Source organism: Heterocephalus glaber, unplaced genomic scaffold, assembly GCF_053883595.1.
Source record: "Heterocephalus glaber isolate CG9 unplaced genomic scaffold, H.glaber_assembly_v1.0 deba00001572, whole genome shotgun sequence".
NCBI lineage: Eukaryota > Metazoa > Chordata > Mammalia > Rodentia > Bathyergidae > Heterocephalus > Heterocephalus glaber.
Genome location: NW_028258357.1, coordinates 22,192,941 through 22,211,983, shown reverse-complemented (window position 1 = coordinate 22,211,983; position 19,043 = coordinate 22,192,941). Strand labels below are relative to the sequence as shown.

Genomic DNA, 19,043 nt, shown 5'->3' with positions numbered 1-19,043 from the left:
CTAGCTTGCAGCACTTTTTATTCAGTCCATGGGGAAACATATAACAAGTGAAAAATGCAGAGTTCAGTACTTCACATTAGGATAAACAAGGTGTAAAAAGACTGGGGGGTGGTTGGAAATCTAAGAACAATGAGGAACTATGCAGATGAAGGTTTGGTTCCTCCCTGGCGTCTCCGCAGGTGTGGTCTTGTCCTGGAGATTACAGCATCCAAATCTGGGGATCACTGAGGTCTCAGTTGTGACCTGAGGCCAAAATGCAATTATGTCTGGAATGTCATAGCTGGCCTGCAGGCAGGAGAACTAGGCCTACTCAAATGATTTTTCCCTAGAATTATGTAGCATTGCTCCTGACACAACACCAGGAAGCTTTCTGTACTCTTGGGGTTTTTTTGGTACTGAGAATCAAACTTGGATCCTTGCATTTCTGTACTCTTGATGTTTGCATTTTAATAGGAGGAAAGGCAATAAATGCACAAATAAACAGTATAAAGTTGGACCATAGCACTGGTAAAGGAAAACCAAAGTCCAGTAAGGGGTGGGAAAAGATAGGACCTGGGTTTGGTGGGGTCAGCCCTGGAGAGGTCAGGAGGTGAGCCTCCCAGGCACAAAGGTTCCAAGGCAGGAAGGCTTGGACAGCTTAGGCTCACTACTAAATAGCAGAAAGAAGGATGAGGGTGGTGAATGAACGAGAAAGGTAGGCCCTGAAGGCAGAGATGTAAACAGGGGTCACCTTGGGTGGGATTTCATGAACATGAAGGCCAGAGCCTGTTAGATGTTGTCCTCCTCATCCTGTTGGACACACAGTTGGACTACATTTCCCAGCCTCCCTTGCAGCAAGTGTGGTCATGTGATTGAATTCTAGCCAATGACACCTGTCAACCTCCGTAGTCCCTACTGTTTCTTCAGTAAGGTGCCATTAGAAGTCATGGGTTTAAGATGGTGGATCCATAAGCAGGAAGGAGTGGGAATCTCTGTACTTGTGATATATGGGGAAGAGATGTAACTCCCAAACATGCTAGACATCTGAAACACAAGTTCGTGTTCTCTAAAATCGAAGAATGAATTCTAGGGACAATGGAGGTGAAGAGTAGGAAAATTTTATTCATAGCCAGAAAATGGGTTACAGGCTCACTCAACTTCTCAAAGGTGTTTTATGGGACAAATCCAAGCAGGCTCAAGGTGGGCCAAAACTATGGTCAACTAGTAAGATGACAAGTACAGTCGCTTAGGTAGTATTGATCCAATGAGAAATCACAAGGTGGACAAAACTATGAACAGCCAATAAGATTACAAGTATAGTCACTTAGGTAATTAATTAATTAACTGGGGAACTAAAGGGGAAGCAAGTCGAAGAGCAAACCTACAAGGAATGAGCAAGGATTTTTGGTAAGGGGTGGGTCGGGGATCTTTCTTGGAAGATCTTGGTCCCCCACCCAGGTGATTGATACCTATTTAGAATATCAATCACTGCTATGCATCTTACAGGGATGTGGTAGTTCTACTTTTACTGTGCCGGTCATGAGTGAATGTATCTTGATTATCCTCCATGTTGGCTCCTCAAGGGCCGGCCCTGTTGAACTGCCTACAAGATATCTAATTAACTTACCTATCTATAATACTTGGAGCAGCTGCCCCGGGATCAGGGACACTTTATTTGGAATTCAGATACGCAAGGAAAAGAAACTTCTTTGGGTTTGGCCGGTGAGATTTGGGGATGTGCTTGATACGGTGACTAGAGTTCTCTTAACACTTGCAGAAGGAAAAGGAGTTTCCGAAGCGCAATGGGAAACCCTGAACAGATTGTCAGCAGAAGCCCAAGGTCACCTGAGGTAAGCTGTGGCTGATTCAATATTCCTGGCACAGTTTGTCAGCTGACTTCGTGTGGGGTGGGGTGAGTGAAGCCAGTGAGAATTTCTCGTCAGTGCACCTGCGAGTTCACGCCGGACATCGGGACGGGGCGGTCCTGACCAAGACCACGGTCCTCCTTGGGGTGAGGGAAGTGTCCGACCTCCGGAACCTGTCCCAATTGTCCCCTCAGGCAGAACTTTCCGCTCCGCCTGACAGCGCTTTCCAAGCCTGTCCCTTACCCGGCCGCTGCTCCGTCTGTCTCGGTGAGTGGTGCCGCCTGCAGGTCCCCAACAGGAGTCATGTCAGTGTCTGGCTGTGGACGAAGCCCTAGGCTGTCTGCCCCCTTTCCATTTTCTCGCTTGTGTTATGCACTGCTGTCCTTGCTCTCTTAACCCAGTCACACTGATCTCCTTTCTTTTCCTTGGATAAAAGCAGCTTGTGGTGGCCTCTGGGTCTTTGCACACCCTTCCCCTTCTCCAGAAACACTCTTGGCCCAACCCTTTGCCTGGCTGCCTCCTCTCACCTCTCAGGCCTTAGCTCCAGTCTTACTGGTCCAGAGGATGCCAGTTCTACCACGAAAGATGCCCTCCTCTCGCTCCCAAGTCCCACAGTGTCATCTCTGCTTCACTGTCTGCCTGACACTCCTCATTTTGAGGCAGATCCCCAGAAGGAAACTGGTGGGAAAGTAGGAGGAAAGGTTAGTGAGCGGAGCCATGTTGGGGACCCTTGTCAGACCCTGGTGACTCAGGACAGTTCAGCTCTGTAGCTGTACGAGAGGGGCAGGGTGAGAGGAGTGAGCGGTGAGCTTCCCCAACCTGCAGCGGACCGGAGAAGCTGGGCAGGATGGGCGGCTCGGATGTCAGGAGGGCAGGAGATGTCACCACTGAGCAGGAGACAGTGTCCACAGCCACCTGGAGGTGATGACACTTGAGCCCCAGGAAAGCCCAGACTCCACTGGGAGGAGTCTGATGGGAGTGGCAATTCTCCAACCACATGGGGTGGAGTCGGAGAAGTTCTGTTTGTCCCGTTGTTGTGGTTGGTGGGCATGTCAACTTCACTGGCTTTGGCATTCGCCCAGGGGACTGGGGAAGAACACTCCTGAGTGTGCCTGGGTGGATCATGGAAGTGTGACCTCGGGGCTTATGTCTGGTCCCTGCCTCTTCCTCTCTTCCCGTGCCTGCTTCTGCCCACCGTAGGCTGAGCATCCTTGCTTCACCTCAACCTTCCACCGTGATGCGCCTGCCTTGGAACTGGCCAGCCACAGACTGAATCCCTTTAAAACGTAAGCCAAATTAAAACTTTCTCTTTAAGTTATGGGTGTTGGGCATTGTGTCTCAGTGCCTCAGGGAAAGATGACTAATGTACCAGTGCAAGGTAGTGGGGAGAATGTAGCTAAAATTGTAAATCCTTTTCTTCAAAGGATGTGGGGTACAGGTCAGAGATTAAAAAATGTTGATTCCTCTCACAGGACACCTTTGTGGGTAGTTGTGAGGGCAGCTCTTAGCCAAGGAGGGACTTTCAGGCTAAGAGTCTTCTAGCTCTGGGTGTGTTGGGTACGTGGGCAGCGTGGGGAAGAATCTTTACTTCAGCCAGGGCGTAGCTAGATGCTTTGACCCAGACAGTCCTTCAGGAGAAACTTCTCTCCCTAGTTTCACATTTCCATGAGAAAGTGGGCGGGGGAGAACTTCACCCCACTTGCCAGTGGTGGACGTAATGCACTGTACTTCTGTGTTCTGCTCACTGAATCATCCTACAAGGGCTAGAGCACTCTAATGTGATGACCACGCTGGGAGAGAGAACTGAATATGCATGCTCACCCCTCTCTTTCCTATCAAGATGACCTGTCTGCAGGACACAGGTGTTCTCCCAGCTTCTCAGGTCATGCACTGAAGGCCATAGCATTTCATGTGCTCAGAGGGAGCAGATGGTGCCACCTAGGGTTGAGCAGGAAGCACGGCCCGGATTGTCCTCCAATTCCAGCCCCATAGGGTAGGACCCTGAGGGTCCGAGCACAAGGCAGACTGCACAGATGAATCTGAAAGGCTATCTCTTGCTCTCCCAGTACAGGGCTCTGGAGTCCCCATGATGTGCATGTCCTCACCCACCCCTGGAACCTCTGAGCATGTGATTTTAGGTGACTAAAGGGGCTTCCCAGGTGTGATCAAGGGTCTTGGGGTGGGAAGCTCCAAAAAACCTGTCGTCCTTTAAGTTGTGGTGTCAAGTGTTGTGTCTCAGCGATGAAGAAAGTGACAGAGATGGGGGTGATTAACTTGTTGGGCCAATGCAATCACAAGGTCCTCATTAGAGGGAAGGCCATGTGACAGAGAAAGCAGAGGGACATCGAGATGCTGGGCTGCTGGCTCTGAAGGTGGAAGAGGGGCCCCATGCCAAGGAAGGCAGAAAAAATATCCCCTAGCATTTCCAAGAGAAAACCCAGCCCTCAGTACCATGGTTTCAGTCCAGTGACACATGCGTTGGATATCTGAGGCCCACGCCTGGAAGATGCTGAGTTTGGGTTTCTTTAAACCACTCCAGTCGTGGTATTTTGTTGCAGCAACCATAGGAAGCTAGTAGACTCACCAGGCAGCATTCCCATTCCTGTTGCTGTAGTGACCGGCTCTTCTTCATGGGGTGTGGGTTAGGGTTAGATTTGGGGTATCCCCCAAAGCCTCACGTGTGGGGAAAGTGATTGGCTCAGTGGATCAGCCCACGCTGTCAGGAGCCGGGGCCTGGCTGGAGGGGCCACGTGGCGTGGCGTGGAGGGTTTATCTCCTTCCACAACTCCTCCTTACCATCGCTCCTTCTGGCCACTGTGCTGTCATCAGCTCTTCTCCACCAGGCCCTTTCACCTTGCGATTTCTCCTTTGGAATCTCCCCACCATGGACGGAAACTTCTGAAACTCTGAGTTCAAATAAACCTGTCCTCCTTTAAGTTGTGGCGTCAAGTGTTGTGCCTCAGCGATGAGAAAAGTGACGAAGATGTGCTGATTGCCAAGCTCTGGGCTTGGCTTTTCCAGGACAGTGGCCACTAGCCATATGGCGATGTGTAAGTGAAAATAAATTTTAATACATTGCACTTTTTTCATGGTGGTGAAGTTTTACATTTATTAAAGGTAGGAGAAAAATAGGTTCTGCAGAGTGAGTTTGGGCCAAGTAAAAGTAGGAAAAAGAAGTGCATCCTACAGCATCAGGCAGGCAATTGTGAAGAGACACGAAAGCCTGCATCATGAATTTTGAATACATTAAATAAAACTTTAAGATGCATGTCCTCAGTTGCGCTAGCCACATTTTAACTGCTCAACAGTCCCGCGTGGCTGTGGGCACCTGTCGAGTGGCATAGACGCAGGTCGCGTTCACTGAGATGGAAGGTTCTGTTGGACAGGCTCCATGTTGGGCCATCCCAGAAACCCATCCAGCCAGGAGGAGGTGCCAGCCCTGTTCTCCAACGAGGCAACACCAGCAGAATAGCGGAGAGTTTATGTTCCTCCTTCTATGTTTGTAGTTCCGGTGTATTTTGCTCTGGAGGTAGTAGGATTAATCCTGTTAAATCTCAACATGACCAAGGGAGGACAAGGAGTAAATAGAATGGGGCCCTTTCAGAATGGCCCGGCCGCTGAGGGACCAGAGGATGCCAAACCCAGCACACACAGGCCTGACCCCCCAGGGAAGCAGAGTGAGGTCAAGTCCACCAAAAGCAACCTAGACAATGGCTGCAGAGCAGAGATGCAGGTGGGATTGGCTTCAAACTCATTCCATCCCCGAATGGTCCAACTCTCAAATTGCCACATTAATCCCCCTCAAAGTATTTCCTCTTGCTTTGAATACACTCATCCCATTGTTCTTGCCGCTTCCTGAAGCAGTTCTAGAAGTTCTCTTTCTTAAGGGTCTTTAGTTTTGCTGTTATGGCTGCCTCGATGTCCTTAATGGATTCAAAATATTTCCCTTTTGGGTCGGGGATTTAGCTCAGTGGTTCCAGCACCTGCCTTGCAAGCACAAGGTCCTGAGTTCAATCCCCGGTACCAAAAAAACCCCACAAAAAACAACAACAACAAAAAAACCCAAAATATTTCCCTTTCATGGTCATTCTGATTTTGAGGAACAGCCTGAAGGCGCATGCTGCCAGATCTGGTGAATGGGGTGGATGGGAATGCACCCTCCTGTTTTCATCAGCCTGCCTTTCTGTTGGCTAGCGCTTGGCAGCAGCATTTACCGTACAATCACACATAGCAAAGGCACTCACGAAAGGGGACTTCTAGAACTGCTTCAGAAAGTGGCAAGAACAACCGGATAAGTTCAAAGGGAAGGAGATTAATGACGTGTCTTTTACTGCGATACATTTTAAAAAAATTAAACATTCCCTGTATATTTGGATCACTCTGCATATGTGTGTATTTATGTTTTGTGATGCTGGGGATGGAACTCAGTTCCTTAAGCATGCTAGGCAAGCTCTCTATTACCGGCCTATACCCCAGCTGCAGATTTCTGAGTTCCCTTGAGATTCTCAAGGTCATTTTTGGCTTGAGGTTAACCTCTAGTCCTGACTCCCGGCGACTTCTTCTCCCGGCGACTTCTTCCACTCCGGTGTTTGGGAGGTGGGCGGCATGGTGGTTGAAAGCAGGGACTCTGAAGTCAGACAGCCAGAGCCTGTCAGTGACTTGCTTCTGGACCTTGGGCCGCTCACCTAACTTCTCTCTCTGTGTTCTCTCTGTGTCCTTAGCTGGAAAACTGGGATAATCTTTAGTTTGTAGTGAAGATTGAATTGGTGAATTTGTGGAAATTTCCGAAACAGTGCTTAGCACATCAGGAGGTAATTTGCAGAAATTCTTACAACAGTTCTTAGCACATAATGAGTCTATATTGAGGTTCACAGAGAGAAACCAGGCTGTGTGTCCTGCTGCACACAATTCACAGCACCCAGTTAGCCATTCCTGGTCCTACTCATGTGTTCAGCTTCCGGCCCTGTGGCCCTTATGGGGGGAACCTGCCTCCCTCTACCACCTTCTCTTCTCCCTCTCCCTTTTATGGGGGTCTCCATAGTGGGGATCCCCGCTGGCTATAGCTGGATCTGGGGTTGTACGGTGCAACTTCTGTAGCTCACAAGGAGTTTTCAGCATTCCAGATTTATTACTCTTCATGTGTTTATGCCCGTGGCATTGCAGACGGAAATAGCGGCTGTTATCTCTCACAGGAAGTGGGAGATGTGAGGCGCTAGATGGTTTGTGAGAGCAGCCGCGGGCTGTGGCTTTGAGTCAGTCCATTCCTGGCCCCTGCGCCGCCGGGTCAAGGCCGGGGCTGCACTGCAGCGGATCTGAGGCTTCTGCCAGGTGCTGCCTCAGCTCGGGATAAGCACACACAGAGAGAATGGCGAAAGGGCCTCGAGTGACCAGCGTGGGACGGATGGGCATGGCCCTGGGGGAGAAGCGACCCGGGTGTCCGCCAGCTCTGCCACTTCCCACCTCTGCGGCCTTGGGCAAATTACTGCCCTCTCTGCCTCGGTTTCCTAACACGCAGGACACTACCTTAGGCAGCATCGCTGCCTTCGGAGGCTGCCTCTATGTGGCCCTGCACTGTAAAGGGAATTATGCATTCAGAAAGCCTGGCGTTCGGCTAGTGCTCTGTAAGCTGTACAATGGGACCTCGGGTCATGGACTTAATTTGTTCCACCTTTCTGGGGAAGACGGCTGGGGGCGTGTTTGTCACCTGCTGCGGAGTTTGCAAATGGAAGCAAAATTTTGCCGAATGCTTCTGTGTGTGAACTGAACTGCTTGCCAGAAGAAGAGTGCCTGAACCCGCTGTTTCTGTATTGTAACCTCCTTTCTCTAGTGCTCTCACAGGGTAGAAGGCAGGCACTGTCATCCTGTTTTGACAGCAGTTTGCACCAGGTCACCTAACTAGTAACTCCGGACCAGGATGGCCTGGCCTGCTGAGTCCAGACGCGATGCCTGTGGCCTTCATCTGGCACAGCAGGAGAGCCCTGGGGACTCCTCTTGGCAGCACCTCCAGAAGGCCCATGTGCTGGGGCCGTCCCAGCCCATGGCAGTCTGGGCGGGGGGTGGGGTGGGGGGTGGACTTTAAAGCCCGGAGTCCGGGGGCTCTTGAGGGGGTACCGGACCCAGCTCCCTTCCTCTTCCTTCTTTAGACGAACAGTCCCGCCACACCCCCACCACCGTGTGACCCGAGGGCACCGGGGTAGCCAGCCAGGGACAGAAATCTCCCAGCCCTCCCTCTTCAAGTTGGCCATCTCAGGCATTCGCTCCGGTAAGGGAGAGCCGCCCGCCCCGCTGCCTGTTAACATCAGCCCCTTTAAGGTTTCGCCTCTGGTGCGAAGCCCGTTTTTGTGAGGTCGCATCGTAAGGTTCAAATACAGGCTTCTCACGCCTCTGCCTCTCCTGCGCCCTATCTAGCCTTCCGGTGACTCATTTCTGACTCTCAGCTCTGTATCTTGGAGATTTTTCCACAGCAGCACATGGAACTTTGCACCATTCTTCGTGACCGCTACTTACAATTCCACAAAACGGCGGTGCGATAAATTACACAACCATGATCACTAATGACTTCTCCACTGAAAAATATTTGGGTTGTCTGGGGTGTTTTGTCTCTTAGCTTCGCTTGTTGGCTTTAATCTGACGGGACCCTAAATACTGATGTAGTCCCATCAGCGATCTTTCTTCTGCCGGCTTCTGAGTTTTGCACTTGCTCAGTGAGAGGCCTTCTTCCAAGTCTCAAGGCTGCAAAAAATTCTCCAATTTCTGGCTCCCAGCGCAATGCTAGAAGCGAGGCCTGAAATACACTCTGTCACTTCCAGCATGGTCTGTGGAAGGGGAAGGCTTGCGTATGCCTGGCTCTCAGGGTCTGAGTCCATCCACCCTGCAGCAGGCCCCAAGGGTGGGTTTTGTGCTGGATCTTGTCCAGCTGGAGTCTACTCTTTTAAAGGCCACGAAGTAGCACCTAATTTGTTTTCTCCTTTGTGAATGAACGGCTTCGTCAGTATAGCGCCCTGGGAAACCTCTTCTCTCCCTTCCCGCTTCAGTGATCACCATGATCATGAAAGCACACCCCTGTGAACAGGACTGTTTCTGAGTCTCTTCTTCTCAATCCTATCGTTCATCTTTTTGTTCCACGGCTCCAGACTTGAGCCAGTGCTACACTGGAAAGAGCAAGTGTTTAAAAAAACACAATGAATATTTTTGAATGAGTTAATGCAGTGAGTTATAGTAGTAGACGCCTTACTTCATGACGCTGGCATTTGTTCATTCTCCTGCTAAATCCGATCTGTTTATATTTGTCTGGGCTTTTGCATCTCGTGCCTGTGGATGGTTGACTCTGCTCTCACTCACTGTCTGGCGTTGGTGTCGGGAGTGAGGCCCGGATTACACCCCCTCCCCTCTAATTTCCGCTTTGCCAGTGATAGATATTATTCTGGCCTTGAAAGGCTGTGACTTAAATACGCGCCAGACTCTGACCTGGGATGAAACTGTGGGCATCTGGGAGTTGTAGAAGAGGGAGCTGCAGGCTGGGGGCTGCACTTCACGGAGGACACAGGCGTGGGTTCTGGGGTGACTGCTGTGGCCTTGGGGTGCTGGGGTGCTGTGAATGTGGGCGTGTCTCTGTGGGCTGCGCCTGCTGTGTGAGGGTGTTTTGTGCGTGTGCATGTGTGTGAGCCTGCCTGTGAGTGTGTGTGGGTGTGTGGATGTGCGTGTTGGCCAGGGTGGGTGCTGGTGTGTGCCCTGGCCCCATCCCTGCACCTCTCCAAGGCGGACACCCAGGTCTGACAGTTGGCTTTGAGGAAGTGACCTCCTTGCACTGCTCTGTCCCTCCTCCTTCCTCCTGCTTGGTGTGAGACTCAGGGCAACTGGGCTGGCCCTGCTCCACCCCAGGGACTGCGTTTGCAAGTTTGTAGGTGCGAGGACACAACTTCCCAGGGTGGCCTTACTCTACGCTTCCTGCTAGGAGTGTGAGGTCTGGGCAGGCCACTCAGCATGGTCACACACCTCGTGTCCCTGGGACTGGACACACAGAAGATAAAGGAGCACGATGACCTGCTGCCTGGAGCCTGAGGGAGGCCACCGCCCAACTGGGGCCTGCCTCAAGAGAGTGCCAATGTGCCCTGCCAGATCACACCTCGTGAATGTAAGCGACAGAAACAAAACCAAACAAACAAATCCCCAACTCAGATTAGTTTAAGGAAAAGTAAAATTTGTTGATTCACATAACTGGGAAGTCCAAAGGTAGGTGGCAGGCATAGCTGGATCCAGGCCTCTCCCCTTGTCAGGTCAGGATGAGCTACCTTCCTTTATCTCCTTGCTCTTCCTCTGCACTGGTCGGATGGCCCCTTACAGATAGGCGAAGTCAGTATGACTGAGAAAGACGGCCACTAGCTCGTCCTCACTCCACATTCTCTGAAGAGTCTCCAAAACAGGAAGCCATCTTCCCAGATGACTTCAGCAGAAAAATCTCAGGGAAGACTGATTTGCTTGGCTGAGGTCACAAGTCTGCCCTGTGCAGTCACTGCAGCTGGAGAGACGTGGCTCTGACTGGCCGCACGGATCCCTGGCCAGCCCTGCGGCTGGAGCAGGGCGTGGCAGCTCCATGATGGCTCCCAGACATATGGCATTTCTGTTGCAGGAAGAGCAGTTGGTGGCTCAGTGTGGACAAAATGGGTCCCCTTACTCGAGTCACCATCTGAACCTTGGGAAGCAACTTTTCTGTTGTTCTGGATCCACTTCAGCAATGAGAGTGTAAGAGGGGTGTGCTGCCTCCACCCCCTCTCCAAGGACCTTTGCAATCGGGCCATCGCTGAGAGTTATTTATACAGAACTATCTCTTTCTTGAGGCTCTGGGAACACAGCCCGGAAAGAGCAGCCTGACACCTCCACGGGGGCTGTCTTCCTCCTGGTCCAGTCCATTTGGGGAAGAGGAAGGAGAGTGTTGGATTCAAGTGCTGGAGAGGGCCATCGATAGGTTCGTGTCTGGTAGGTCCCATCCACAGACCCAGTCTATTTGACTTGGTTCTAGACAGATTCCCCCCAGCTGGTAAAGGTCCTGAGCATTTTATTCTTATGAAGAATTACTAAGGAAACTGGAGAGATTATTTATCACGAAAACCAGAAGACCTGAAAGAATACTGCTCAGGGCTTTTTCGAAGGAAGTATGAACTGTCCAAGTGCCTTAGTCAGCTCAGGCTGTCCTAATGAAATACACAGGCCGGTGGCTCAAGTACAGGAATTTACTTTCTCCTGATCCCGGAGGCCAGAAATCCAAGACAAAGTCTGTCAGGGCTGTTTTCTGGTATGGGTTCTTTCCTGGTTTGCAGATGGCCACCTTGTCACTCTGTCCTCATGCGGTGGGAGACGGAGCAGGGGAGCTTTCCCCATGAGCACGGCTCCTTCCGACCTCATTGGTCACCTCCACACATGCAGCCGATCCCCAAATGCAGTCACACTGTGGGGAAGAGTATCAACATGAGAAAATTTGGGGTGGTGGTTGTGGTGGGGAACATTCGGTCCATAACAGAAATGAACAGGTTTATTCTTAATTCCAGTGAATTTCAGTTTCCTTACATTAAAGATTGAGTAAAACTACAAATGAATTAGGTTTAGCTTAGTTTCGAGGGGCCCAAAGTTCAAATTTAAAATTACAGTTGCTTAGGGCCAGGGATAGAGCTCAGTGGTTCCACCACCTGCCCTGCAAGCTCAAGGACCCGAGTTTGTTCCCTGGTACAAAAAAAAAAAATTACAGTTGCTTAAAGAGATATGTTTTGTCCTTCCGTCTTGAACACGTGACTTCTACCTCATGATCCAAGGTGACAGCTGTAGTACCAGCCGCTCCTTTCACCCGCCTGGCCTCGAGAGAGAGGCAGAAGAAGGGCGCTCTTAGGATCTCTAAGTGCGCTTTCTGGGTGGTGCACACATCACTCCTTTCATGTCTGCTTGGCCAGAGCTTCCGCCCTGAGCTGCCTTGGACAAGAGACCACCGAGGTGCCTTCCAAGTCTAACTGTGATCCGTCCTGAGGGTGAAGAGGAAGAGCTCACTGCGAGGGTCCCGAACGTCGGCCCCCATGCAGTCTTGCTTCAGCATCAGGCTCCAAACCTGAGATCGATCAAGGCAGTGATTGAGTTGGAATCGACATATTTCATGTAGATAGATGAGGGATGGCCAAGCGAAAGATGAAATCCAATGTAGAGGGATAATGAATAGTTTGGAAGAAAAACCCATTTAAACCCAGCTCAGGAAGTCATCTGACTGGGGAGAATTTGTTGATTAAGTGATAAGTATTTATCACTTAAAGCAGAGCCTATGCTTTTACCTTAGTTAAAAATCAAGGAACTGGATGAAATGACCTCCAAGGCCTCCCGATGCATCTGTGGCAGCTGCAGCGCGAACTGCAGTGCAGTTCCTGAGTTTGCCCCGTCCAGCTACGCAGGGACCTTGGGAGCTTCCTTTCCGCTCCCCTTCCGGCTGGCCATCCATCGCCGTGGAACACGGTACCACAAGGGTGGCTCACCACACAGCGACGCCGTCCCAGCTGGGGACCGGGATTCTGGGTCCCTCACAGACGATGACCAACCCGTGGGCCGGGGCTGGGCCTCTGAAGGTCGCACTGTCCCTCCTGTGAGATGGTGTCGCATAGGAGAGTCCTGTGCCCCACTGCAGACTCCAGTGAGTCTGCCCATCTCTCCCTTTCCTTACTGATCCTGTGACTCAGGATCCTGTTTCTAAATAGCCAGGAGCCTGTCCGGATGGATGGAGGATGGAGCAGGATGGAGACCAAAATGTCCCCGCCTTCATGTCACCCTGGGGATCCCTTTCAGCTCTGAAAGCAGAGCCCCGGGCCAGAGTGACAGCTGCCCGAGGTGCCTCTCAGGCCCGAGCCTCTTCTTCATTAACAAGCCTGCTTATTTTGTGGGCCAATGAACTAGGAAGGCCAAGGAAGGGAAACTCCAACATTGTGCAAGGCAGCCTCGGCTCCACCTCAGCTCTCTTTTCTCCCCACTGGAGCTTGGGTCTCTGCCACTGTTTAAATTTAAGCCGATTTGCTGTCCCAACATCTGCAGTTGGATTATTGGACGATTGCTTGGCTCTTGGTCAAACCACTGAGGACCCCACTAGCCAGCGATTAAGTCTGGGCCATGATTGTAATGGTTTTATGCTCCTTGGGCCTCTGTTTACTTGCCCACAGGTATTAGGGTGCAGTGTTACTGTAATGAGGCATTAGCCTCTGGAAATAATCATGCAAAGCAAGTGGGCTCCCATGTGTCTTTCCTTAATCTTTTGTTTTGTTATGAGAGAGAGAGAGTGTTTGAGAAGGGAGCGTGGAGACTGGCTGCTCCTGAGCTCTTGGCGTGTGGTAGGCATGACCCGGGCACTGTTCCTTGCCGTGCATTTTGTTTTACGTATGTACTTTAGTTGCTCCCTGTTTGCACTGCACAATGATTGCACTCATCACGGAGGTGGTGCATGCCCAGAACTCCTCTTAATTCTTTCTGTGTCCCTTCCCATCCCCTCCCTAGGGATACAGTGTGGTAATATCCACACCTCTGTTTAGAGGAGGCACAGAGAAGCTAAGGAATTCACCCTCAGTCACACAACAACCAGATCGAGGTGGAGCCTGCTGGACTGTCCACTTGATACTGAGCTTTTTCTTCACTTCAGGCTGGTGGGAGGTATCGGACAAGCACCTCCAGTTCCTGTGGTCTTTGTTGTTTTGTATCTGGCCTGATATCCCCAGCTTTGGACCCATTCTCTGCTTGGCATTGTGTCACTGATGAAGCCACAACAGGTAGCATTCAGGTGTGGTCACGTGTAAGAGAATCCCCCAGCTTGTTTGGGGGGTAACCTTAAGATCGTGGTTGTCTTGGTCTGTTTTCTGTTGCTCTATCAGAACATGGGAGACTGGGCAATTTGCAAAGGAAGGAAGTTTTGGTAGGCCCGTTGCTCTGGAGGCTGGGAGGTCCATGGGATGGTGTTGGTGTCCTCTTGGCTTTTGGTGCCTCAAGCTGCTTCAACTCGGAGCACAAAGTGGGAGGACAAGAAGGCACAGGTGAGAGGAGCGACACAGTAGGCTGGACTTGCTTCACAGTGACTGCACTTGTAACTAATCCAGTCCTGCAAAAGCAAGAACTCACTCCTGGAGACACCACGAATCTGTTCACGAGGGTGGAGCCCCACCACCCAGCACCCCCTCCAGACCCCACCTCCCGACCCTGCAGCATTAGGGTCGCATGGATGCTGAGGACTCCACCAACCACACAGCGATTGCCTCTTGGCTTCTTGGTGGGCAGTCAGCTGGAGGAGGTGGGCAGAGGCTTGCTGCCCGGGCCAGGGGCTGATTCCAGCTCCATGCTCGAGACTATTTTCCTGACCTCTGCAGCTCCATACCTACTCCATTCCTTGCCCACTCTTCCAGCCACTTCCTGTCCTCCTCACGCTGCTTAGAGTCACAGGATGCAAGTAGTTTATGTGGAATGTGATCCCAGGAAAGGTCATAAATGACAGAGCCATGAGACAGGGAGGGGAAGAAGCCAGTGAAGGGCAAATTATCAAGTAGGATCCTTGGTGGGGCTTGATGCAACTCAGGACTCTAGGATCCAGGGCAGGGCACACACCTCAGGGTCATCTCACCTAAGGGCAAAGGGATTTTCCTGCTGTGACTTTGGAGAAAGCACTCAAAGAGTTGCAAGTTCTGGCAGGTGGAAGGCTGACTGGTGTGCAAATGGTCCAGCCCAAGAGGACACATGATTGTCACTGGCTCCACTCTGACGTAAGGAGAAGGGTAAGGCAGCCGTGAAAGCCATTGGAGGGGCATCCGTTCATTTGCAGCCAGATTCCTAAGGCGAGCACTAGCTGAGCACATTGCACTTGGACACACTCTTCTGGCATCGGGTAGGGATGCTGCTCACAGCACTACCTCTGCCTGGTGGTCCTTCCCTCCCTCAGCCCCTGCCCTCCTTCAGAGAGGCTGTGTCCGACCAAACAGTCAAAAGTGGCCACCCCTCTGCTCCGTGAGCCCAGTCTGCCCAAATACACACAAAACAAAGTCTATTTTAATTTTTTATTATTTGGTTCAACAAGCATTCAATCACCCTTGTCTTCGTCACTTTCCTCATGGGGAGAATAAAATATCTGACACCCACAGCTTAAGGGGGAGAAATTTATTTTGGTTCACGTTTTTAGTCTGCAGTCTGTTGGCTCCAAGGCAGGACAGCATGGCAGAGGAGAAGCTGCTCAGGGCATGGCAGACAGGAAGCGGAGAGAAGGGAGGAGGTGGAAGGAGAATATAAAGTTCCCATCAGGCTGCACCTCTAACAGCAAGTCAGCTCTAACACTGCTATAGTCCAATCACCTCCTAAAGGTCTATGATCACATGAGGCTTCAGGGAGACCCCTAGATATGAACCGAAACAAGGCTTTACTAAATGCTCCCATGTACTTCTTCCCAATGTCCATGCTGATTGGTATTAAAGCAAAGAAAGCAGGCGGTCTTGAGCCTGAATTTGTCTCTGTACTTTGAATTCCTAATGAACTAACTGCAACCTAACTTTGTAGGTAAAGAAATAGAAACCAAATTTGGGAGTACACAGTGGCATCTCAGTTCACAAACTTGATTATTTCCATAATTTGGGCCGCCAACTGAGTTGGATGAGAACCGAATCATATTCAGTGGTTAGGTTCGGTGTTAATCTTACGGGGAAATTTGATTTGGTGCTTCTCCAGTTCAGTTTGTGACCAGAATTGCGGAGAGAATCGAGTTCATGAACTGAGGCACCACTATTTTTGTAACAAAGAGCTGGATTTTAGCCAATGACCGATAGCTGAGCTCTTGCCAATCACAAGCAAAAGCCCATCAGACCAAGCCCCAGAGAGGTTAAAAACCTCCTCATAACTAACGACATTCTCTCTGTCCTTTAGTTTCTTGTTTGCCTACGAAAGCTGACCATGTACCCCAGCAACTGAGCTCCCTGCAACCTCTTCTAGTTCTGAATGCTGCCCGATTCATGAATCACTTTTTGCTCAAATCAGCTCTGTTAAATTTACTTTGCCTAAAGTTTTTTTTTAATATGGACTATTGCTGTGTAGAAAATAAAATCACTCCAGGAATTTCCTGGCTTAACACATTTTAAATTAACTCTCATGATTACTTTGGGTCAGGGATTTGGGGAGGTCTCAGCTGGCCAATTCTTGCTGGATCTTTGCTGGATCTCTCCTGTGGTTACAGCCAGAGACTGACTAGCATTAGAACTCTGCAGAGCTACAGCAGCGGGCTAGGCTGGTGTCTCTTTCTCTCTCCATACAGTTTCAGGGCCGAAGGCAGGTTAGTCCTGTGCACACTCCATTGGTTGAACAATCACAAAAGCACACCCATGTTTATGAAAGGGGAAATGACCCCAGTTCTTGGTGAGGTAGGGGCAAAATGCTAGAAAAGCATGAGGATGGCAAGTATAATTGCAGCCATCTTTGAGACATGGGATCTGCCTCCTATGGGGTGGAGTATATGGGCTGAGGGAGCAAAGAACGAAGGTAGAAGGCGTCCTCTGTAAACTGGTCTTGGTGAAAAGTTAAGTGGGGTGGATTTAAGAGTGGGAGAAAAGACAAGAGGTTGATCTGTATTATGTTAGAAGTAGAAATCACTGAGAAATGACCATCAGATGTGGAGTGAGGCAGAGGGTGAAGCCAGGAGGTATGAAAGATTCCTGGCTGGGGTGCTGGGTGGATTGGTGAGTGCAAAGTCAACTTGACTGGTTTTGGAGTCCACTCAGGGTGGAGCACATTTCTGTGTGGGTTGTGAAGGTGTGACTTTGGGCCAATATCTGTCCCTCACTCCTTTTTCTCTTGGACTATACTACTCTGCTTTTCTGCTCCAGCACGCTCTTCCACCATGATATTTCTGTCTTGGAGCCAGCCAGCCGTGGACCGACTCCCTGGAACCATGAGCCAAATTAAACCTCTTCTTCTTTAAGTTGTGGATGTTGAGTGCTGTGTTCAGCAGTGGGAAAGCTGACTGCTAGAGTGGGATGTTCACTGAGAGCAGGTAGGAGGAAGAGCAAGAAACAGGAATGAGTTTACTGCTGGGTTTGGATTTGGCCCCCCTGAGTAGGAGTCAGTAAAATTCTTCCAAGCGTAGGACTGAGGGACAGTGCAGGGATGGGGAAAGGCTTTCTCCAGCTCTGCAGGGTCTGTGGCTCCTGTGTGGGAGCCTGGCACCAGACAGGCTGGGGAACAGGGCAGGCTAGGATGCAGCGCAGGGCCCTGATACCAAACTAGCCTGATTATCAGGGTCACTGGGGCACTTGTCAGACATAAACTCTCCCAGGCCCCACCCCAAAGTCTGTAGATCAGAATCTTCGGGGGAGGGGCTGGGAATCCTTCTTTTTAATAAATGCCTTAGGTGGGTCTGATGATCAGGCAAGTCTGCCAAACATCAGGGAGGCGGCGATAGGAGCCTGCATTTCCCAACAGCAAGAGCCTCACACACCTCCCCAAATCATGAGAGGCGCCAGGGTGTGTGAACCTGGCACCCTGATACAGAGATCAGCTCTGGAGATACGTAAATCTGTGCGCACCAGGCTCTGCTGCTTCCTCCTATGTGACTGTGGGAACACGTGACTTCCCCCAGCCTCCGCTTCTCATCTTGAAGTGAGGTTAATGATCCTGCTGTGAAGGTGCTGCTGTGACTCTCGGACAGATTTCAAAACCAGTTCTCCCGCAGTGCGGTGTTCAGCAGTCCATTCCAGTTCTGACTCCAGCCACCTGCAGTCAGCCTCAGCTTCCTCAGCTCAAAGGCGAGGTCCCCACAGAGAGCCCTTACTTCAGATGCCAGCTGCACTGGGGGTCCCCAGGCCATCTGTACTTCTGTCCAATGAGGTTGCAGTTGAGGGCCTCACACTCCGATTTAGGGGCTTGACAGTTCAGTAGAATAACTCACAGAACGCAGGGAAACACTACTCTATGATGAACGCTTCCTTGTAGGATCCACATGGGCAGCGTCTGCAGGGTCAGAGCCAGAGGCCTCTGCGCCCTGAAGTCAGGGCAAACTGTCAGCAACGCGGAAGCTCTGGAGCTCACTGGTGAACCTTTTAATCGGGTGCCATTGTAAGCATGGTAGGCTAATTCCCTCCATCCAGCAGGTTGGGGAAGAGGGCAGAAAGAGCCAGCCCACTAGACAAGTGATTGATTTTTCTGGGAATCAGCTCCCAGCCTGAAGCTATCAAGGAGGGGTAGGTAGGGCTGCTCATTATCATGACAGTGACATTCTTAGCACTGAGGGGTTTCCAAGGGTCTTTAAACATACGTTCATGTGCACACATATGTGAATTTCTTTTGTTGCACTGTGGTGGCTGCCTTGATGTCCCGAATTGAACAAAATCTTTCCCTTTCCTGGTCCTTTTGACCTGGGGGAAGAGCCAGAAGTCACACAGTGGCAGATCCAGGAAGTAAGGTGCCTGAGGACAGACACAGCATTGTGTTTTTAGGAGCTGCCTTTCCCCTGGATGGTGCTTGGCAGTAGCATCCGCTGTACTTTAATCACACCTTGTACAGACACTCATGAAACAGGCTTCTAGAACTGCTTCAGCCAGTGGCAAGAATGGTGGGATGAGCAGGATGGAAGCAAGGGGATTAATGGCAGTGTGTCTTTTCTGTAATAATTGTGTTTTGGTATTTGAACATGCACCTTATTTTCATCACCATCTATATAGGCTAATGATATAAGTGTTTAGTGGAGTACCTGGCACCTGGCAAAAGTTTAATAAGTAGTAGATGTGGTGATCAATAAGTAAAGTGGTAATAGCAAAAGTAGCAATTAGCAGTCCTGGAACTGGTGCTGAGGCGGGATCTAAGCTGTCAGTGCTGCGCATCCACAGAGCCAGGCTCTGGATCCACAGGTCTGAGCCACGGGTGCCAGGCTGGAGCTGGAGGTGTGTGACGCCCGGCAGCAGCATTCAGCGGAGGATCCCGGCTGTTCCCAGCATGGCTATCCTCACACTCGTGTGCACCGCATGACCAGGGGAGGGCTGAAAGTAGAGATCCATGGCCTTTGATGGTCGGGCTAGGATGGGGCGGGGACCCGTCCTAAATCAGACACCCCGTTCCCCAGGTGGAGGTGATCACGTTTAGGTTGGAGAACCATTGCCCGGAGTCTCTACGTGAGAATCAAGGTGTCCAAGCTGCAAGGGCAGTGGGGACCCTGGGGGGCTCGGG

The 19,043-nt window shown here is 50.8% G+C and overlaps 1 protein-coding gene across 7 annotated transcripts in view; it reads left to right on the top strand.

Moving 5' to 3' along the window:
- The window catches only part of LOC110349161 (uncharacterized), a 105,205-nt gene that overhangs the window by 18,846 nt on the left and 67,316 nt on the right, over window positions 1–19,043 (top strand). For 2 of the 7 annotated variants that reach the window (XR_015443592.1, XM_087192757.1), the window contains exons 3-6: window positions 1,757–1,829; window positions 2,039–2,111; window positions 2,379–2,545; window positions 3,045–3,130. Coding sequence is in view for 1 of the 7 variants with exons in the window: in XM_087192757.1 (XP_087048883.1) it covers window positions 1,757–1,829; window positions 2,039–2,111; window positions 2,379–2,545; window positions 3,045–3,130 (399 nt within the window). In the remaining 6 variants the exon portion in view is untranslated. The other 5 variants (XR_015443591.1, XR_015443590.1, XR_015443589.1 and 2 more) reach the window with 5 other exon arrangements.